The following is a 22920-nucleotide window of genomic DNA, read 5'->3' as shown; positions in this document are numbered from 1 at the left end:
TAAATGTATACAAAGAAAAAACCAAACCTGAATGAATATAGATACAAATACATCACTTGTTATCACAGCATTCACATTATTTACAGTTCCAGAAGCGTTACTTGTACTTACAGGTGAAATGTAGCCTTATTCTCTACTTCGACCTCGCATTGTTTTTGTGATTATGAAAAAGATCTGTTTTTGCAATTAGGGGCTACACGATAAGGCATGTTGTATTATTCTGAATTCTCAGTCCGTGATCGGCTACCTTCTGACCTAACCTATACAATGATAAACAACTGCACGTGCGTATACATCCGTGTGCGTCCGTGGTCCGTGGTATACGTATACCTATTTAGCTCATCAAGATGGCTGACGGCTCTGATTCCCTTTCCTTCTTTCGCCGCATCCCCGCATAAGTCCGTGATCTCTGCTGTAGAAAGATGTTCCAAGATTGTCATGATTGAAAAGTGAACGAACCAATTAATGTAGTAGCGACACAAAAATTGAAGAAAAATCACCATTCCAGAACTTTGGAATCATTTTTAAATACGAGTCTCGAGATGTGCCTCAGTGAAAGTAGAATGTAATCTACATGTTACTCAGGTATAAGTGATATTCTACAGTGGATGGTAATTGTTCCCTGCGATGAGAGTAAGTCGTTTCTGATCACCTCTACTCTAAATCGTAACTATTCAAATGTTCATGCTCAAGAATATCATGAATGAAAGTATTAATGGCGATTTATGACAATATGGAATTACTGCAATTAGTTATATGTATAGCCTCTACAAAAATAAAGTGTCTGATATCAGTTGACACGAATATTGACACACTTTTGGCATGATTGACGATTTTCATGAGGATAGTATGATTGATCATCAACATGCGAATGTTCTTACTGCAATCCTTTTTATTTCGGATGAAAATCACAAAATATACTCATAATAATTAACATTAAAAGTGGTAAACTTCTCCCGCAACTCGAAATAATTCTTTTCCGAAACCATATGCGTAACGATATTTTTCCTCGTTAATAAACTAACGAAGCTCGTATATCTCGATTCTGAAACATGTATGATTAATGTTGCCTTAAGCAAAATCATGCTTCCGTGTGCGCCTCTCGATCCTTACTGAGATAGGAATCACGGGTCTTAACAGAAATTCTATCTTTATCCGTACATCTTTGTCTGGTATTACGTTATCCTGTCTTATAACGTATTTCCAAAGAATCGTTGCTGCAATTGTCTTTAAGAACATCATAGCGTACTTCGATCCTGAAATTGAAGCCAACTCGTCAACTCTCATTCAGCCATTTTCATCGGAAACTACAATTCTATCCACAAGACAGCAAAACTATTCTGATTTAAATCAGTCAATTGATTATTTCGTTCAAGGTGTTTGTCAATCTTGAAACATACTCCATAAAGCTACATGAATAACTCAACCAATCCCAATTAATCATCAGTATAATGATATTTAACTATTGTCAGAACTGGTGTTTCCCTTACCGATACAATTTCTTGCACCGCCACTGAACGGTAAGTAGGAGAATGGTCGTTGGTTCGCGAATCTTTCAGGTAAGAATCTGTCCGGATCGAATGTTAACGGATCTGTCCAATACTTTTCACTTCTGTGGACTCCTATAATGTTGAGAGCGACCGTACTTCCTTTCAGCAGAGTATACTGATCTGAAAAATCAGTGTTCATTTATGAAGTAACTCCGCGTACACCTCGTTGCAATACATATTAGGTACAGCTTTAACTTTGAAACCCGGTTTTTTGAAACATACGGTAGGAGATGAATGAACAATGTGACGAAAGCTTGCAAACCTAAATCCAAATCGTCGCTCAGCTTCCGGAAGATTATAGGTGCAACTGGGAAGAGGCGCATAGTTTCTTTGATCACTCTTTCCATGTATATCATGCTTGACAAGGCTTCAGGCGTGATCTGTAACTCTCCACTGTCATCGTATGCTGAATCTCCTCCAAATATGCCAGTCAATTCCTGGTATGCTTTTTCCTACATACGACGATATTTAAATGCGAATAATGGAATGACTTCGCACAGCATTAAAGATACATAGCATGAAATGCCTGTATACGCAATATTTCGATTACAAAGTCAAGGCAATTAGTATATTAGACAAACCTGAACATCTGGGTGAGAAGCTAGCATCATCATCAAAAAGGATGCTGTTATTGCAGATGTGTCACTGCCCTGAAAAAGAAAAATTCGAAACGACTAATCATCATATAATTGCGTTTGCCTTCGCTCATTTTGTCATGGTAAAAATGGTACGCTTACGTTGTTTCTTTCCAGTTTGTAGTGAAATTGACTACAGTAATGATTTTTAAAAGCCACCACCTTTGAGTAATATCCAGTATGTATCAAACGCAATACTCACAGCCGTCATCATTGTATCGACTTGTTCCCGGACCGCTTTATCTGTCAGGATCTTGTTGTCGTTGGATAGTTTCAGAAGACCATCTATCAATGTCTCAAAGTGTGTCGACGAGCTATCTGTAACATAAATGCGAATGATAAATATGAAGATGGCAGTCGTTACACTTGCGTAAAGTAAATCACGTGCAGTAACCTAAAATCATTCATCTGTCATTGTTTCAGGAATGATGTTTAGACTTTTCGATTCTATGTCCGACTATGACTGTGAGACTGTTTTCGGATGTTTTTCTTCGAATACAAATGATGTCACAACCAGTACCGTTAATTCTTATAGTACTTCACGTCCATAATGAAACTGTCAGTTGTTTACCTGCAACTTGTTCATTGTCGGCTGATTCCCTTTGACTCGTACGCTGGTGAATTTCTTTTTTCTTCTCTCGTATTATCTGGAATAAAATTGCAGAGGTCAATGACTAGTTCCTGATATTCTTGAAACTCCTATGGTCAATACTGGCGTGGACTGATTGTGAGACCAGGATTAATTTCTATTCAACCAAGATTCGCGGCATTGAATCATCGTCAATTATCCGTAGGCCAATATCATCAAAGCTACCAAGAATCATTTGCCCAGCCAAACTAGCCGCTATACTTCACATATATAATTAATGCATCATATCTTGTAAACCACTAATTGTAACCAGTTTTCGACGAAACTTGCACACCCTGACTTCCCAGGGAGAAAGAACGTTTCCTGTAATTTTCGAACAATTCCAGTTATTGAACATCAAAGATGGTGAAAATATTGTTCTTTTTCTTCTTCGTCATTATCGTTCCGTGCCGAGCCGCATTTCTTTTTTTTTATAACAGATATTACAAAATTAAATCTAGAGCTAATAAGTATCGAATTTACGGGTAAGTAACGTTGCTTCGCTTTTATACATACACAGGATAACTCATGGCTTAATTCTAGAAAAAATCAGACTATAGATGGTTGCCCGAGCCTAACTCGCAAGCTTAAAAAATAGCCTGATCGACTCATGAGATTCTTTAAGAGTTCGACTAGCGATGTAGGACTCGTGGGAACGACAATGCTCGTATAACAAGCAAAATATACAATATACAAGTCGTTGAGGCAATGTCGACACAAACATTAGTCTTTGGCTATCAGAGCACTAATTGTACGTTAGGCATTTGCATGGGCGAAACTGTCCGATAAAATGACGACACGGCCGATCTTAAAAGAAACGGAACGAATCTAGAGATTTCGTACTTACATTGTCAGAAAACTCATGCAGAAACTTGATGTTCTTCTGTTGTTCCTTGCCAAGTTGCGTTCGGTAGAAAATAAAGTCCAGATACAGCCAGGGACTGGTAATCCGTTTGACCACTCCTGAAATTACGCTACGAAAACAAAATATACGGTAGTTTCGTCCCAGGAATAAAACCGGTTGCTCAATAAAAGTAGCCTATTATTCAGATAGTGTCATTCCGTAAAAATTACATCGCGCGTAGCTTGAAGTTTTTTGACATTGTGGATGAAATGTGGATGAGAAAGATAATCTTTACGTCAATAAAATTCCAATTGTTGAACTTACTTTTCTACCACCTCTCCGAAGTCGCAACTCTCACTCGTCTGTGCCTCTAATTTTATACCCATAGCCGTTTCTGTGATGTAAATTATCATATACGCGTCATTAGTCAGGGATAAAGTATGTAGGAACATGTAGTTTAGGTCGCCCAAAACATAACTGCAGTGACCTACCGCATATGACGTCCAACGTACACAGTGAAAGGTATTTATGTATTTGAAATTCTGGCCCATCCAAGTGCCGCTCCAGTTTTTTGGCCATTATGGATGACTGGGCGGAAAATGTATTTACATAAGACTTCAGAATCATGTGATTGAAAGATGGCTGAATCAGCTTCCGGTGCACGTTCCATACAGACCCTGTAATAAAAAGACTTATCGAAATGCCGAAAAAACTTTGTATTGTCGTTGAGAACTGATGCAAGTTGCGTGATTCAGAAGCCTTTATCTCAATCGACTGAATTCGCAATTAGTTTAACGACGAAGTGACGTATTATTCGCCTACCAGAAGCCGTGATTAATCCATCTCCCAGCCAGGGCCGCCCGAAATCGTAGAACTCGTTTTTTTCTGTGGTTTTTGAGCTGAGAAACAGTACCTAAAATTTCGAATCAATTCATGACTGGAATTTCTTACTGCGTTAGATCATTATTAAATCATTTTACCTTCAGTTGTTCAGGAATAACCGTAACGAAGATTGAAATATTGCCGAGTGAGGTTTTGAAACATGGAGGATACGCTTTTCCCACCTCGAGGATCCTTTTCAAAGTAACTGTAATGACATAGATTGTAAAACGCGATGGTTTTATTAGCTAATGAGGATTCTGTAACTGCGAAAAAATGTCACTCCGTAATTATATACCTTCGGTGCCACCCAACGTTAGATACGCGACGCCTATAAAAGGCAACGTTCGGGGCCCTTCTGATTTAGGTGCATAATCAGAGAGAGGTCCGATTAGCAAAAGCTGGATCGCAACGTTGATAATATTGTAGAATATAAAGCACGCCACCACACAAATCGCTGCCGTCAAAGGGTCCATTTTGGTATTCGCGAGTCTCGGTAAGGGACGTCTGTCACTCGGTAATTATCACCTATTATGACGTAGAAAAGTCAACGCGTTATGTTTATTGAATAATTCCTGTCACCTTATAGTACTATTAACCAAGGATAATTAACATATCCGCCTCTGTTTAGACTGAACTGATCTATGAGAGCCTAAGTTAGATTCACTGCTCTTTTAAAGGTAAAGAAGAGCCTAATTTATTCCCCACTAAGGTACTTACGGATTACGTAATATTGTTAAACAAGACCCAAGCATACAAGATCCATCATTCTTGACCACTTACATGAAGTCAATGAGTGCGGATAAAAACTCATGACTTCAACTTGAGCCCATATTCGAGAATCGTTACTTATACACAGCTTCACGAGTATAATGATACGTATCTGACATTTGAGACTGATGGAAGTTTTGACTTTATCTTCGGCACATGTATGTAGGATCACACCTGAAACCGAATTTCACAGTTTGAATTCTCTGAAATGATGACAAATTTTCCGATATCCAGAAGTATCGGTACAGAAATTATCTCTATAATATGAAAGCACGCGGCGTGAAATGACACCGGAGAATTCGAGGCTCCGCTAAAATTGAGAGAAAAAAATCCCACTGTCGAGACGCGTATAATTCCATTTCGGGTAAACAATAATTTTCCACGTCCAGTGGCTACCAAGCAGTATTTTACGCAAAACGAAACGATGTCTGAAGTAACTGACACATAATTTAACCGTGAGATTAATCTTAAAAACTGAGAATTTATCCCGCGAAAATTAATAATTGTATGCGTGTATGAATCACGGAAGTCTCACGCAAAAAATGAACCGTGTTTAATTCACCTAAGCGAGAGATTGCGTGAGCTTCGGGTGAGATAAGGTGTCATTATTTACTCGTACTTACTAATGGATTCTCTACGCGTAAGATGAAATAATTTTAGTTGTGAATTTGAAAAATTTATCCTACAGGGCATTCTTAGTGTACACATTCGGCAAAATAAAAAAAATAAACGTTCATCCCTTTTTCCAACTTATTGTAATACTTGAAGAAATTTTCGGTTTTGTGAAAACAAACTGTTAACGAGGCCGTCTCATTTTGAAATCGATATAAATCGATGCGACGTACGTCTTGTCAAAGGAGGTAGATTCAAAAGCTCTTGGTTCTCATCTTACTGAAAATGTGCAAGCTGTTTCTAGTCAAAATTTATTTGAAAAAACACATTTTTATAGTCGAATAAGAGACTTTAGTTATTCTTGAAAACCATCGCAAAAACAATATAATTCTCCTAATCGATCGAAAATATTAAGTCACGTGATCTTTCCTTTCTTTTTAAATAATTTAAGAAATTGTGAATAATTTTCGATAACGTTTTGCAGGAATTGGCCCATATCACAAGTAATGCCATATATGTAACCTCACAAAAGTGTTTTGAGAGACAGTTTATATCGAAGGTATCCATTAACTTTGAGGGTCTTTTGAAGTTCGTGTATCCGAATCCAAATCTGTTAACGTGTAGAGCACTAAGCTGACATCGACGGAACTTATACCTAATGGAGTGGTCAGTTACGAAACTAAACCTGTATCCATCATTTGATCATTAGATACTTTAAAAAAATAGCACAACAGTTATAGCATTTTTCTCAATTTCATGCAAAAAAGGCAGTATTAATATCGCAATTTCGTGTCTCAAATGCAAAAATGGGCTTGAAAGCCTCATTCTATACGCAATTTTGAACAAAAACGCTCCAATCCATTTTCATTTGTCGCAGAAATAAAGAAATGTCATGAGATCTACGAAATCGTAACAGTAAATGGCAGACTATGTTATCTTTGAGGTCATAAAACTTTCAAGCGAATTTTATGTTGGATCGTATTTCCGAAAAATCATTGTTGTAAATGTCTTCTTTATCATCATCAAGCGTTATACTTCGTTCCTAAAAATGGAACAAACCCATGAAGTAATTCTCAGCAAATTCAAATCTATGTCCTTGTATATCAATTTTATTAATTATTTTATATCAAAAAATTTTTTACAAAACAATATGTATAACCGACAAAGCTAAATAAAGATCTCAGCTAATCCCAACAAATCATCACTACAGTGACACAAAAGTGTTACCAACTCTTATCTATTTCCGTCATCGATATAATCCTTTTGACCAGCACAAAATGGTAAGTATTAACAATGGTTGTTATTTCGCAAATCTTTCGAGTAGAAATCTCTCTGGATCAAATTTCAAATATTCGGGTCAGTAAGTCGCAATAATAATATCGAGTATAAACGGTGCGTTGTATCTACAGCCTCCATCATTGTATCAACATAATCCCGGATCGCTTTGTCCGTCAGTGTTTCCTTGTCGTTGGATAGTTTCAAAAGATTGTCAACCAGTAGTGAGGTTGAGCCATCAAGTTATCTGATACGAAAAGATAGACGAAATTATAAAACCGGTGAACATCATACATAACTCAAGTATGAGTCTCCGCGTAAGCGGTGTTGAAACCTTTCGTCCCAACATCAAACCGCGTCAGTTTCCAGATCTCTTTCCTAAAATTTGTGAGGCCGAAAGTTTCAGGGAAGAAAAGCACCGTTAATGAACGACAACGTTCTTGGGTTACTTTACGTCTGTATCCAAAATATGGTCTATACTGTATCGGCGCTTGCTAGCTGTGTCTTATTCGTTATCGGCTGATTCCTTATGAGTGTAACGTTGGCTTTTTTGAAGTTGGATTCTTTATGATCCCTACGCTGAGTAATTCGTTCATTTCTCTCCCATTCACCTGGGATGGACCAGCAGGAGTCAGTCACTCAATTCCCCGCAAAGCTTATCTTGTGGGTTGTTTTCAGCAGTTTCCATTGATCGAGAACTCCAAAAACAGCTATTAGTTCAATTACGTAGTTCTCAGACGTACTTGTACTTTTTGTAAGTAATAATGAATGGTTGCTCGAGTATAATTCTAAGGTATAACGTCAGTGCAGATGGTATAATCGTTAGGGGCCAAATTTTACCGTGCAAAAATTTATCGCGCATAAGATACCGCGCGTATAAAACGTGTGAGCGGTTTTCGGACAACAATCGTCGCGCAAGGATTTTTTTGCGGAATGTGATATTCAAAACGAAATGATGCCGGAAGTAACTGACACATGATTTAATCATCAGATTAATCTTAGAAACTGAGAATTTATCCCGCGAAAATCACTAATTGTATACGTGTACAAATCACGGAAGTCTCACGCAAAAAATTAACTGCACATGATTCATTCAGGCGAGAGATTGCGTGAGTTTCGGGTGAGATAAGGTGCCATAGTTTACTCGTAATCATGGATTCTCTAGGCGTAATATGAAATAATTATATTTATTAACTTGAAAAATTTTTAATACGGACCATTCTTAGTCAACTGGACCAGATTCCGCAAAATGTTTACACAACGAGGTCCCACTTTTTCTACTTATCACAATATTTGACGAAACTTTGGTGAATTTTTTCGGATTTTGAAAATAAACTGTAAAGGAGGTACACTTCATTTTTATAAAATCATTACAAATCCGATATAACACGAGTCGTGTCAAAAAAGATAGATCCAATAAGGTTGGATTTTTTGGTTAACTTACTTAAGCGCGGAACTCTTGGTTCTCATCTTACTGAAAATGTTAAACCCGTTCCTAGTCAAATGTTGCTACAAATCTAAAGCACATTTTTTTTAACGAATAAAAGACCTTACCTTCACGAAAAAAACCGAAATTGGATGTAAATTCGCTCCCCCAAGTCATAGATGATGCTAAATTCCCACAAGAAAAGAGTAGAGGGAGCGAATTTACACCCATTTACACTCGATTACTACCCGAAACAAACTTTCCAGTTTTGGCCCAATGCGATTGATTTCGATAAAACCGAATGTAGGGTCAAATCCGTGGAAAAATAATTTGATACACATGTACGAATGTGCGGTGTAGTATTTTTTTATTGAATGACAACTTATAAACGACACCTGCCGATAATAAATGATACTGAGAGTAAAAAAAAAAAATTCCCACAACCTGGTATAATCGTTCTCCACACGTAAATATGTAACGATATTATTTTGTCTCTCGAGCCAAATGGGGCATACTTGGCTCCTCAAATATCTCTGAAAATGACAAACGTTAATTTACGAAAATTTATGCTCTTATGTGCGTCTCTTGATCCTAATTGCGATTGGGACCGCGGGCCTCATCATAAATTCCATCTTCAATCGTACATCTTCCACTGGTGTCGCTTTATCCACTGCTAAAACGTATCTTCGAAGAATCATCGTTGTGAATGTCTTTATTAACATCATAGCGTACTTCGATCCTGAAAATGGAACATAACTCATCCAGTCATTTTTTCTAGTGCACCTATATTCATTGTATCCACAATTATTGACAACAAAACTTCTATTACTCATGTTATTCCAAACATTTTTTCGTTTTGAAATACGATCCCATAAAGGTACGTGCAGATATCGACCAGTTCCATTAGGTCATCAGTATAATGATATTCGATTATACATATATTATCAACTCGGCTATTTTCCTCACCTATACAATTTCTTGGACCGCCACTGAATGGTAAGTATGAGAATGGTTCCTGTTGTGCAAATCTTTCAGGTAGGAATCTGTCCGGATCAAATTTCAAAGGATCTGGCCAGTATTTCTCATTTCTGTGAACTGCTATAATATTGAGAGCGACCGTACTTCCTTTTGGTACGGTACAATTGCCTATAATATCAGTAATCGTCTAAGAAGTAACTTCATGCACGTATTTACAACAATGTATTACTACACGGAGCACAGTATTTGCAAAGATGTAATAGTAACAGAATAGATAAGGTGACGAAAGCTTACGAACCTAAATCCAAATCATCCGTCGCCTTTCGGAAAAGTAAGGGTCCAATTGGAAACAAGCGCATAGTTTCTTTGATCACTCTTTCCATGTAGGTCATTCTCATCAAGACTTCTGACGTGACGGGTGGTTCTCCATTATCATCGTATGCTGCATTTCCTCCAAAAATGTCACACAATTCCTGGTACGCTTTTTCCTATACGATGGTATCGAATGCGAGTAATTGCACGTGTTAACAATGACATAGAGATACTAGACTGTGATGCCAAAGTAATTAGGAGATTAGACAAACCTGCACACCTGGTTGAGAAGCAAGCATCATAATCACAAAGGATCCTACCACTGTCGTTGTGTCACTGCCCTGCAAAAACGTATAGGAACGACTGATCGTTACACAATTGCGTGTACCTACACTCATGCTGTCTACTTGACGTTGCCATGTGCATATGTTTCATCTTCCCGGTTTATAGTAAAACTGACTATCATGATAATTTTTCAAAGCAATTTGGAATAACATCCGATATGAACCGGACGCAATACTTACAGCCACCATCATTGTATCAACCTCTTCCCGGACCATTTCATCCGTCAGAATCTTATTGTGGTTGGATAGTTTTATAAGATTGTCTATCAGTATCTCGCGATGATTCAACAAACTGTTGGCTGTGTAAGTATGAACGTTAATTATACAGTTCACGGTTGTTACACGTACGCGAGATAAGTAAATCGCTCTCAGTAATATAAAATAGTTCATATGAGTTTAATGTTTTTGTGAATCATGTTCAGACTTTTCGGGTTCATAATTCAGGTTTTTAGTGTCTGACGAATAGCCCTGAGCCTGTTTTCGGGTACTTAGCCTTGCTTTAGACGCAGACGGAATCGGAATCAGTACCTCTCACTCATCCAACTCTGGTTAGAATTTTTTGGGAACACGTTCCGTCTATAATGAAAGTATGTGGTGTTTACCTGCATCTTGTTTATTTCCAACTGATTCTCTTTGGCTAGTACACTGGCTTATTCGTTCCTTCTTCGCCCGTATTACCTGCAATGAAACCACAGAAGTCACCAGCCCGCCCCCTGTCTATTCTTTAAGCCAATACTAGTGCAATCCGAGACCTGGTTTGTAGTCTGTCTAACTTCATTCATTATCTGTCATACGATCGTGTTTCTTGCGTACTGATAGTGATCGCACATTTTTTACGTCGAATAGAGGCTCGGTATTGCGGCTAGGGCTAGAAACGTACCCATTCTCAAGCAGTGTCGGCAGCATATTACTCAACACAAAGCTCAAACACCACGTTGCGATCACTTGTGCTTGAAAAATTGTCAGAGTTACCCCGCCAAATATACTATGGATATATCTATACAATAAAAACAAAACAAAATTGAACGGGATGGATTCGGAGCCAGAGACAAGTAGCAATAAGTACTGAAACAGTTCTTCAAATTCATCTTCATGTGTTATTATGACCGTTGCGGATTTCTAAAGAATAAAGGTAATATACATACTTTCAAATGCCGGTTGATGTTCTACACTCAAGTTTAAAGTGACCCTTAAAGGAATACTCACGAACTTTGCATCGGAGCACCAATGCTAAGTGAAGCATTTGTGAGAAAGAAACTCTATAACTAGCAGATGATGCAAGGAGTGTCCAAAGGATTTAATACAACCTGCAGATTTCACACTTACGTCGTCAACGAACCCGTGCAGAAATTTGATATTCTTCTGTTGGTCTTTGCCAAGTCGCGTACGATAGAAAATGAAGTCCGGGTACAGCCAGGGACTGAGAGATCGTTTGGTTATACCAGCGATGACCCTACGTAAACAGAACGTATAGTATTTTCCTACCGAGAAAATACTTGGTCAAAGCGATCTATAAATTTTTCGGACGGCATCATCGAGTAAACATTTTATAATGTAAACTTCAAGCGTTTGGACATTGTGCATAACGAGACAAAAACTAACGATAAGGAAGAGAACCTTCCTGTTAATGAGATTCCAATTATTGACTTACTTGTCTGCTGCCTCTCCGTAGTCACAATTCTCTTTCGTTTGTGCTTCTAAATTTATACCCATAGCCGTTTCTGAGACATAAGATGATAATTTATACATGTCATTAGTCAAGAAAAAATGATCACTCAAATGTTATTTAGGTTGTCTAATACGTAGTTGCAATGACCTACCGCAAATAACATCGAACGTACACAATGAAAGATATTTGTGTATTTCAAATTCTGGTCCATCCAAGTGACGTTCCATTTTTTTAACCAGTATGGCTGTCTGGGCGGAAAATATTTCGACGAAAGACTTGAGGGCTATGGAATTGAAAGATGGCTGTATCAGTTTCCGGTGCACTTCCCATATTGACGCTGAAATAAAAAACTTTTCAAAATTGTGCAAAAATGTTGGATACTACACAGACTCGCCTAATTCGCGGGTTAAATTTTTTTTCTTCAAATTTAACAGTACAATGTACCTCATCTTCCTTATTTCGCTACTCTTCATCTTCTAAATCCAACAAGATGATGACGAGGCTGATGATTGTAAGGATGATAGAGATGGTATGATAAACATGATTACAATCATATCAATTTATTGACGATTTAACAATAATGACTCGCGTCGGTATGCCTGTGAATGATCTGAGTATTTGTTGGTACGGCAATAATGGTATGGTGAGTATCGTTAGGATCACGAATTAGATGAAGGTGAAATTTTTTCAAAGTATATGAGTCATATATTCGCACATTCGCTTGATATAACTCATACAGCCAAATTGCTCGTGTGTTTCCTTTCACCACCATTGTTGAAGAAACCAAAATGAATGCGATATAAATTCAGAAGATCTAAAAAATTGTGCGATCCAAGCAAGCTATCCTATTACTCTAATATCTCATGTTCAAGTGTCAAAATACGATCATTCACCTACCAGGAGCTATGAATATTCCGTTTCCCAGCCAAGGCCGCGCAAAGTCGAAAAACTCATTTTTCTCAATGGTTTTTGAACTGAGAAGTACAACCTGAAATGGTGAAATAATGGATGGCTGCAACTTTGATCTGCGTTGAATGATTATCAGAATTACTTTACCTTCAATTGTTCAGGAATACCCGTGACGAAGATTGGAATTTTTCCTAATGACGTTTGAAAAGATGGAGGATATGTTTTTCCCATGTCAATGATTTTCTTCATAGTAGCTGTAATTTCACATATTACAGAACACGACGAATTCATTAGCTACTAGATATTCGCTAGCTATGGCAAAATGTCTCTCCTTAATTACCTTCAGCGCTGCCCATGAAGAGATAAGCAAGACCTATGATAGGTATACCCTGCGGTCCGTCAAACTTAGACGTGTAATCGGAAAATGATCCTATTTTCAAAAGTTTCACCGCCACTTTGATAACGTTGTAGAGTATGAAGCACGCCAAGGTACAAATCGCGACCGTCAAAGGATTCATTCTACAATTCGCGAGTGTCCGTAAGGGTGGCTGTACGATATTTGTTAATCGCTGGTTATCAGCTTTAGCGGTAAATAAAAGTTGACCGTTTGTTCTCTATGTCTTCACAGAATGAAACCTTTCGTCGTGTATATTACTAACCGTAGGCAGGTATCACTTCTGCCACTGTTACGACCGAACTGAACTCTGGAGGGTAAAATAAGATTCGCCGTTCTTTTAATGACTATAACATCGTGATATTGTATGATTCCCCCTAAGGCATTCTCAGAATACGCAATTCTGTCATACGACACTCAAGCTTGTTATTTTTTATCGCTCATGTGAAATCAGCGAGAGCAAGTAAACAAAACTGATTTTCATCGCAAGCCCGCATTCAGAATTACAGGCATGGCTTGCTACTCCATCTAACTTGGTAAGTACCTGAACTTTGAATTAAACGATTACATATTTTTCGAACTGTTCAAAAGAGAATTATGGCTCAAGTAACTGCTACGTGATTGCGTACTCAGATAAATTGTTGAAACTGACATGAGAGTTGGCCCCATAAAAGTCACTCGTATGTGTTGCAAAGCATCCAGCCACCGAGGTTGGCATTGAGAGAGAGAATCACCAACACTTCTAAGGTGATCGACACATGTTAATGTCACAAGAGCTAACAGCGACCACGGACATAGCACAACCTGAATATAATCTTTTTTCCACCTTCGGCATCAGCAGCGGCAACACAGCGCGAACTGGATCGAACCAGAATTTAACTACAAATATGTACGAGAAGGAACGACACCTCGCTAGCAGACATAGGGATGGAAAAGTGACGCGAAAAGTGGACTTTCGACTCTCCGATCGAATTTGAATCTCTCAACTTGTAAAATCGATTAATCCATCCCAAGTCGTAGATTGAATAAATATCGTTGAAATATATCACAGTCACATCGGGCTCAGAGTTCTGATTTCCTAGCTCCAAGGAGGGTGGCGGCTAGGGTAATTTATACCTCCCAAGTCTGTGAAAACAGCGTCCAAAGGTAGCTCTGGCAATTTATTGTCCGAGTCTACAAAATAGGCAGCCTCGCTATCTTATTATTATGTTACCCAAGTCCGCAACAAGGCGGCTCTGGTATTTTATCCGAAAATCTGTGAAACGAAATAACTAGTTAATCAGAATGTTTCGAGTTGACCGAGCCAACAGTCTGTCTACCTAAAAAGAGAAGTTCCCTTCTTTATAAATTAAAATTTCACTGTCAGCAAGGCAAAGATCACTCACGATAAACCACATACGGACCAGAGGCTTGCACCACCTGCAAACATTACAGTGCGTAGAAGTCATAGTAATGTTACACAAATAAAAATGAACCGCCTATCACCTACTTAACCTTTCATCTTTCGTAGCGCTAGTAAGCGCGTGAGGTCTTCAGAGACTCCACGCTGTTAATGCAATATCTTCATCAGCAATACAAATATAAGGTTTAATATTAAAAATTGTGGTTGTGCGAAATGTGTGGTTTATACGTCTGGCAATAAGAACTTACGTGTTGCAAATTTCAATTTCATTCCTTATTATAAATTAACAATATTTCATCTCAGATGGCGAAAAATCTGAAAATTTTACCCATGCAAATGGTTTTTTTCAGCCTAGCTGCTAAGACGCAGTTATAAACTAAGAAAATAATCCATGACGCAAAATTTTTCAATAAATGAGTCCAGTTGTTATTGCCTTAGAGAATCAAGTACCTTTTTCGAGCAACGAAAAACTAGATGTAATGAGAAAAACGAACTAAATAAGTATTTATAAATTCCCAAGTTTATGTCGTTAATATGATTTTAAACTTTCGTTAAAATTTCAATTGACCCAAACAAAGGAATGACTTTACGTTTAGTTCTGTACCACAGAAAATATTCGTTCCCGTTATACACCACGATTAGTAACGCCAGTACGTGCGTGGGGTCCGTGGAGACCCCGACGAAGTTTAACGACTTATGATTGCGAAATCAATGAGGAAAATAGCGCGGCAACATAGACAATGGCTTTATTGGAAGATTCCTGGAAGATACTAAAAACAACAGCACCGGAAATTTTTTTCGGAGCAATGTGTAAAAAATGAAAGGCATTGGGTCTCTACGGCCCGCACGCCCCTAATGAAGAGTTAGGTAAGAGATTTCGTGAGCCTAGGGTGACATAAGGTGTCATTATGTACTCGTGCCTATGTTTCCATTCAAGACGAGTAAAAATATTGATTTTGAATTTTCTATATTCATCATATGGAACAATTATATATCATGCCATGGACATGGAGAATTCATACATACAAGGTGATTAACAAAAGATGATGAAAATTACAATACCATATATCAAGCATGAATTTTTATTACAAGAATCAAGCAGGATAGGATGTAAAATTTATTGTTCAAGTTGCCAACTACGATGTAGGTAAGTATGTTACTCGTGGCGAATAAAGAAGACCATGCAGTGGCAAGTGGACTATCCTTGAAACATTCTTTACGTTCTTTTCAGAACGAATGGTACTTTTTTTTATAATGAAGCGGTGAATCGTATAAAGACGTAATACCTGAATCAAATTCGTAGAGTATTAGGCTTGAATTTAAAATCCGCACTTACGCTTACGTGTGCAACAATGGTTAACATGATTAAAGTTATTCTGGGCTTTCATCGAATATATATGAGGTCATCTCATCAAAGCGAAGTCTTATGAGTGAATCTTCAAGTAATTTGAGCACTATTGTTGAACATAGCACAACAGAAAATTGTGGTTCTACCAGTGGATGGCCACTATTAAGATTAATCGCATGTCGAAACATATTTTCTGTGACGCAAGCTATGTAAATGACACTGGAACTTAGTAGAGTCAAGCTACCTCGGTTCTTTGACAACGTCAACTGTAAGTTTCTCGGTGGATTTTGCAGATCTTCTTCTGAAGCAGTGTAAGCCTGAAGTAGTAAGCCTAGTCGGCAATGGTCGCATTTTAAATGCTTTAAGGTCTTTATGGTTTTTATTTTATTCTAACTTATTTCAAGAATCCATTCATTACTTACCTGTGGAATGTCCTTCGGTTATATTTCTTCTTAGCAACTTTACAATAGTCACATCGACCCATTATTCATTGATTTTTAACTAACATTAAAAATGATGCTGGAAAAAAACTGTCCGATTGAAACAAACCGCGGTCGGCTTATTGCGTTGTTGACAACATATGACCATAACGTGACACTGTCATTCGACCATAGAGATATTATAAATAGAGTAAGTAAAGTGAACCTTCACGTAAGTAAAGTGAACCGTATAGGCGTCCAAGCAAAAAAAGAGTCCGTCTGACCTTTCCACTTATGCTAAAAGATGCTAACCCCTATACCTTGCCTACTGTTTTTGCGTTTATTGAAGCTATTTATAATATCTCATATTAAGGTGTGTCATTTTAGGGCGATATTTTTTTTTTTTTTTTGTTGGGAAATGGGAAAACTTCAATACCGTTGAGCTACCTCTAAATATTTTTTGACAGCGCTCCCCTTGCGCGAGGATTTGTTTTCAGATGCGAACTAAAGACTTTTCGGGTGATGGACAAAAAAAAAATATCGCTCTAAAATGACACACCCTAATCTCATATACGACTGACATACTACGACAAATGACGTCACACGTCTCGTTGGTCCCATTAACATTGAGAATGGACCGCGTGTTCTCCACCTAAGCAATGCACGGAATATGTCCGCCGCTATGCAAGCGAGACAGAACATGGATTTCAGATATTAATACTATAAAAACGAATACAATGAGATGAAAAAAATGCGATATTAAAGAGAATGGGCATTGTCATGATGGCTAGTGGATTTTAAGCCAATTGTACATTCAAGCGGGCCCGAGGACCGTAAATGAATTTTTTTACATCTTGTACGAGAGTAATAATGTTTAGCTTTAGTAATAATGTTTGGGTTTCTTGGGTTCGATCCCCCTTTGAAATTTTTTGTTTCCAAAAATAATTTTTCCGAAAATATTAAATAAATGGGCTTCCATGTTAAAATTTAAAAAAATTCTTTATGAAAAAAGTGGTTTATCAAACCCTCCATTGAACACTCGTTACCTTCGTTTTATACACACTTGTGCAAGTGCCAGTGTTCCGGCTATGTATTTATGTCTGGAGACCACGGTCTTTAGCGGTTTGCGACAACGGCCAAAAATAACGAAATTTGAGGTTCTGTAACTCAGCCCTACTAGATAGTAGCGACGCAGTGCCGAAACCGTAAACTACAAATTGATTCAATATCTGAGTCACTCCTAGCCTACCTCCACCACCAGAGTTGCAAGACCTGTGTGTAAGACCGTGCCGTGGACTCTCTGGCTCTTAGATTTCCCCACCTTATGGGTTCCCCGCTACCTGCGGTCAAAGTTGTAGAGTAAACTGCAAAGCTAACCTCAAATGTTAGTGCAGCGAGAGTGTAAGTTTCACGTCAACTTATACAGAAGAAACTACCATGAACTTCTAACGATAGCTTGTAGCCATATCTACAATGCCCAGGTCTTGTGTTGTTTCCAAATGCAAAACTGGTTATAAAAGTTTGAAGGTTAAACGCTCGGTTTTCAAAGCACCATCGAATGTTGAATTGTTTGACAAGTGGAAAGCGGTGTTACCGGAGGGAGTTCGTTTAACTGCGACGAAATTTGTCTGTGAAAGACATTTCAAAGAAGAAGATATCGTTAGAAGATATGTTAGATTCGATCAGAATGGTCGAAAAATTGCAGATGTAAGTTTATCACGTTTATCCGTAGTTACTCTCTATAATTTTCAACTTCTCACTACAGAATAAAATTAAACAAGGTTGAAGTTGGTAACTTTTACTTAACTGAAAAGTGAAACAGAAGAAAACACCATTTTTGAATTTTTTAGTGATTGAGCTTGACTTGTTTTGTTACGATTCTTTGAAATTGAGACAATCTAACACATTTTCAGTTTCCACATTTCCGGAAAACCTGGGAAACTTGAAATAGTTAGGGATTTTTGGTTCTACGTGTAAAATCCATGGAAAAGTCATTGAGTTTCCTCAAATTCTTGTATAAACTTAACTTTTATATCATTATTCAAACGTTGAACTTTCAGCAAAATTTTTAGCATACCTGTGTATAATGACTAACCATTCAATTTTGAATGAAAAATTCAAATGTAACTGAAGTGCAAGGACTTGAAAATAAATAAAAGATAACTTGTAATGATTGATTTAATTGTTTCATTGATTATTTCAATTTAAAAAGACACAAAAGATGTGTGGAATATTTTAATTTTGTAACGTTAATCAATGATATACTTTTAGGAAAAATCGTTTTTTCGCTACTTTAGAGTTGTCAGGAATTTAGTAAACTATTATAAGCAAAATATGTCTGATATTTTTTATTTAATGCAACACTTTCAAAGCCATTGCAAAGCTGTAAATTAGTAATTCTTGTCCATGTTATGTTAATGTTACCAACTTCAATCTCACAATTAAATACCTTGTGCTTGTTTTTTGTTCGCAAATGGACGTTTTGTGTTACACTCAAAAGGTTCCCTTCAAGTGTCCTCGATTGGCGGACCAGGCTGTTCCGTCGATATTTACTCCCGATGACGAGACTGCTCAATCCTTTTCTTCAGTCACCAATTACAGTGAATTGTCAGACTCGAGTATGTGTATGTCTACATACTTTTAAACAAACCCCAGTCGAATTACATAATTGGTTATCAAGATATAAATTCCTAAAATTTAGAACGTTTTTCAGTTATCCACTCGAGTAAACTTTCTTAATTTATTACAGTAGTCGAGAAAAATGATTCTCAGACATTCAAAGCCATGGAAGCGTCAAATATTACTCACGAGGAAGTAAAATTGGCGGAAGAAAAACCATTGCCACAATTTTCACAAACAGAAATTGAAAATGTGAGAACATCACCTGCATCTAAATCACAGACTGGAAATTATTTAACTGTGTTACTGAAAAATGAAATGAGCATTTGTACGGCTGAAGACTCTGAACTAGTCGCTGTCAATCAGGCTAAAATATCAGAAGAACCAAAAACATCTGTACATTTGTTTAATGCACTTACTTCAAAAATCAATCAAGGTTTGTTTACAATACTGTTCATCAATAATCGTCACGAAGATTCAGATTCCCATTATTCCATTAGTTGAAAAGAATCACTTGTCAAAAAATATCGTTATCTCGAATGTTGTTTTTCAGGTGAAGATATTTCGAAAGCCAATGAAAATGACTTCTCGATTCCTACAAGTTGGACGGTTATAAATCAGCTTTCCCCAAACAAGCAATGTGTTACAATCACCCACACACGATATATGAAAAAAAACGGTGTGCATCACCCGATCTTTGATAAATATGTCACAATTGATATCGATAATCGAATACGATACTTCATTTCGGGACGCGTTGTAGAAGCGCAAGAGGCCGGACTGCAAGAAACTTTATTAAATAAAATAGAACTGACCAACATTTTGAACAAATTTGGAAACATCAATTTGTGTGGAGGTTTAGGAAACGTTGACACGCAATATCTTGAACTGAACAACGAATTCAGAGATTATTTCGGTGATTTGCACAGTGATAATTGTTCTCTGATATCAAAGATGAAGCGATGTCGCAGTTGTATAAAGCTGCGGAAAATCGCTTTTCAGAGAAAATCCAGGTACAATAACGATCAGCCGATACGACGTATGCGAAAGGCTATGAATCCGATTGATCAGAGATTGTTGCTAGCATCACAGAAGAAATTGAAACGTCAAAAACGTAAATTAAAACGAATCATGGCGGAAAGAGAATTGTTGAAGAATTCGCTAGCTGAAAAGACCCAAGAGTTGACCAAAATCAACAACGAACCGTTTGATGAAAAGTGTTCAAAACTCAACATCCCAGCTGCTCAAAGAATAACACTGAATGAAATAATCGCAGCCGCTTCCACAACCAAATCCAATGGCCGACGTTATTCGAACGAATGGATAATGCAGTGTCTTTTGTTGAACATAAAGTCGCCATCTTTGTACGAGTATTTAAGGGTGAATAACATTCTACCGTTACCCTGTTCAACAACTATTCGTCGATATTTTTCACTCGCAAACAAGAAGTGCAACTTTGATCAAAATTTCACCGAGGTACTGAGGCGTAAATTTGACAAACTAAAACAGAAAGGACTTAAACTGGACGGTCTGATTTTGTTAAAGGATCTCGAAACGAAAAATCCAATGGATATTTCTGCAGAAAGTCCAGCCTATGTCAGTGTATCGGATTTCAGAAACGACGTCCTAAAGTCTCAAAGTGTCAATGATCAACCCACGCACGGTCTTGTTCTGATGTTTCAATCGTTGACGGACAGACAGACTCATCCCGTTGCAGTTTTCAATGACGAAAATCCTATCCGAGGTGAACAAATATCAAAATTAATTATCGAGGCGATCGCATGCCTAGAAAACTGTGGGGCCACAATTCATGGCGTTATCGCTGATGATAAAACGATGAATAAGAAAATCTGGTCTTCGTTGGGTGTCGAAGGCTCGATTAATGGCATCAAAACATGGTTTACACACCCTGTCGATGAGAGCCGCAAAGTTTTCGCATTTTCCAATGCGTTGCACTTGATAAGATGCATAAGAGATCAATTATACGATAATAAACGACTGCGTGTAAGTTGAAGAGAAATTAATGCAGTGCTAAAAAATATTTTTGTATGCCTATCCTCGAAAACATGATTTCAGATAAATTCTCGTAGTAATTACATTGAGTGGAAATATATCCAGGCTTTATTCATTCTCGACAGTGATGAAGCGAGGGCTAGAGTTTGTCCTGAAATTACACAGAATCATGTAAAATTGGATAGCACATTAAGAATGTGCGATTGTCTTGCAACGCAGGTGATTTACTCATATTTTTTAAAATTCTTATTGTAATTATAATTTATGGTTACGTTATTGATGGATTGATTCAGGTGTTCAGTAATTCTGTGGCAAACGGGCTCAAATTTTATTTGGATCGAAACTGTGATTCATTAATCGGGTGTGAAGAAACTATTGCATTCTGCAAACGCATGAATGACATGTTTGATGCCTTGAAGTGTAACGCCGCAAATCAAGGACTCACCCCTGATTCTGCCAATCTCAAGGTGAGAGATTGATAACATGTATAATACATGTAAAATACATTAGTTTACTGTTGTGTCATTTATTTACTTTTTTAGGTATTGGACGATTGTTTGAAATGGTTAAATACTTGGGAATTAGCGCAGTTCAACGGCGAAATAACGGCGGACGAATTTTTAAATACAGAAACAGCGCACGGGTTGCGTGTAAGCTTAACGTCGACTATCGAGTTATGCAAATATCTGACAGGGAGACTCGAATTCGAATGTCAATTTGCAGGTGAAGCAAGCTAAAAGACAAGGCAGAGGTGTTTTTTCATACGATTCATTAAAAATATTCCCGTTTCAAACGAAAATTATTAAGATTCTTTTCCTGTCTTTCCTTTAGACACATTTTTCAGCTTTCATTCAGTTATCGAGGGTGTTGCATTATAAATTGACTGACATGTCTTTTCAATAAGCATTAAAAATATCAGTTTTGTAAAAGTTGTATCAATATATACACATAATGGCCATGATTGTGAAATTAACAATAAATTTGCGTCAGCGCACGTTGGTCCCAAACCCCAAAAAGCCAGTCAAATTTTGAAAGAAGTTTCTTTTCTAGGGACTTTTGACTGTTGGGGTAGTGTAGGAGTTCATATAGTATGTATTATGACCGCGGATGGGCAAGGTTTCTTACCTGACTTAGGAATTCAATTCGTTCTTTAGCGTCAAGAGTGTCGCATCATTAGCTTGTGATACGCCAAAAAATTCATCGGTTTGAAACATGCGTAGAATGATGAGAAGTTGACCGATTTGGATTCTGTAAAATGGATTCTTCCCCAGAAAGTAATTACAATCTGAATGTGTGAAAACGCGAAATTGTTATTAACAATATATGAGCTAGTAGATTAATAATAAAGGTATTCGTATTTTTCTTGGTCACACTCTAAAAATTCATGATACCAAAAGCAATAAGTCAAATGTTCCATCAGATCCCACTCTGAAACCAAACAGAAGTTGTTGAAAAAAGATTTGTTCAAAACGTATCAAAAAATTAATTACCTATTCAGCTTCAGTTATAATTTTCATGCAATGATGTGCGAATGCATTTCAATCTGTACATATTCCACTTTCAGTTTTTCGTAATGGTCCTGTATAAAATACTGTTTATAATTGGTGAAAATAATTCTATTGATCTTTCTTTCCAACTTTTACAGAATCTACAAATTTTGACTAAACAACAGAAATTTCTTATGCAAGAAAGGGAATTTTAATATTTTTGTAAACAGTATTAACCAAAAATATTAACGTAAAGAATGACAATATTGAAACAGAGATGTTAAATAAATTCAGGCATCCATACATTGTGCCACAAACGCATTTCATCAAAATTGGACCAAATCGAATAACCTTTTCATAAAATATTTATACCATTTTGTATTTTGGTTTTTTTTTTATTTGTAAT

General features: G+C 37.3%; 2 protein-coding genes across 8 annotated transcripts; one reads left to right on the top strand and one right to left on the bottom strand.

Moving 5' to 3' along the window:
• Nucleotides 1-874: 874 nt before the first annotated feature.
• On the bottom strand, nucleotides 875-13540 carry LOC124181986. The gene is made up of 25 exons (XM_046568761.1): nucleotides 13173-13540; nucleotides 12980-13086; nucleotides 12821-12911; nucleotides 12075-12260; nucleotides 11906-11975; nucleotides 11581-11707; nucleotides 10857-10932; nucleotides 10435-10553; nucleotides 10183-10251; nucleotides 9897-10086; nucleotides 9587-9766; nucleotides 9196-9359; nucleotides 9065-9153; nucleotides 4835-5043; nucleotides 4638-4744; nucleotides 4480-4570; nucleotides 4149-4334; nucleotides 3982-4051; nucleotides 3661-3787; nucleotides 2757-2832; nucleotides 2388-2503; nucleotides 2132-2200; nucleotides 1813-2002; nucleotides 1491-1670; nucleotides 875-1256 (listed from the first exon to the last, which is right to left on the bottom strand). Exons 1-25 carry the CDS (start codon nucleotides 13348-13350, stop codon nucleotides 1072-1074), a joined length of 3252 nt encoding a protein of 1083 aa, XP_046424717.1. The 5' UTR covers nucleotides 13351-13540; the 3' UTR covers nucleotides 875-1071.
• A 4095-nt stretch (nucleotides 13541-17635) lies between these two features.
• LOC124182337 lies at nucleotides 17636-22838 on the top strand. 7 transcript variants are annotated; one of them, XR_006870748.1, is made up of 8 exons: nucleotides 17641-18102; nucleotides 18896-19013; nucleotides 19145-19450; nucleotides 19568-21018; nucleotides 21091-21246; nucleotides 21321-21494; nucleotides 21570-22301; nucleotides 22673-22838. XR_006870748.1 is itself a non-coding variant. In XM_046569461.1 (8 exons), exons 1-7 carry the CDS (start codon nucleotides 17869-17871, stop codon nucleotides 21762-21764), a joined length of 2634 nt encoding a protein of 877 aa, XP_046425417.1. In that variant the 5' UTR covers nucleotides 17641-17868; the 3' UTR covers nucleotides 21765-21778; nucleotides 22078-22838. The 7 variants fall into 7 exon arrangements, 5 of the variants coding, with proteins under 5 accessions (XP_046425420.1, XP_046425417.1, XP_046425418.1 ...); XM_046569461.1 differs by having other exon boundaries at nucleotides 21570-21778; nucleotides 22078-22838; XM_046569462.1 differs by having other exon boundaries at nucleotides 19148-19450; nucleotides 21570-22838.
• Nucleotides 22839-22920: the final 82 nt, after the last annotated feature.

The sequence above is a fragment of the Neodiprion fabricii genome, chromosome 5 (assembly GCF_021155785.1).
Source record: "Neodiprion fabricii isolate iyNeoFabr1 chromosome 5, iyNeoFabr1.1, whole genome shotgun sequence".
NCBI classification, from domain to species: domain Eukaryota; kingdom Metazoa; phylum Arthropoda; class Insecta; order Hymenoptera; family Diprionidae; genus Neodiprion; species Neodiprion fabricii.
This window is presented reverse-complemented; position numbering and strand designations above follow the sequence as displayed.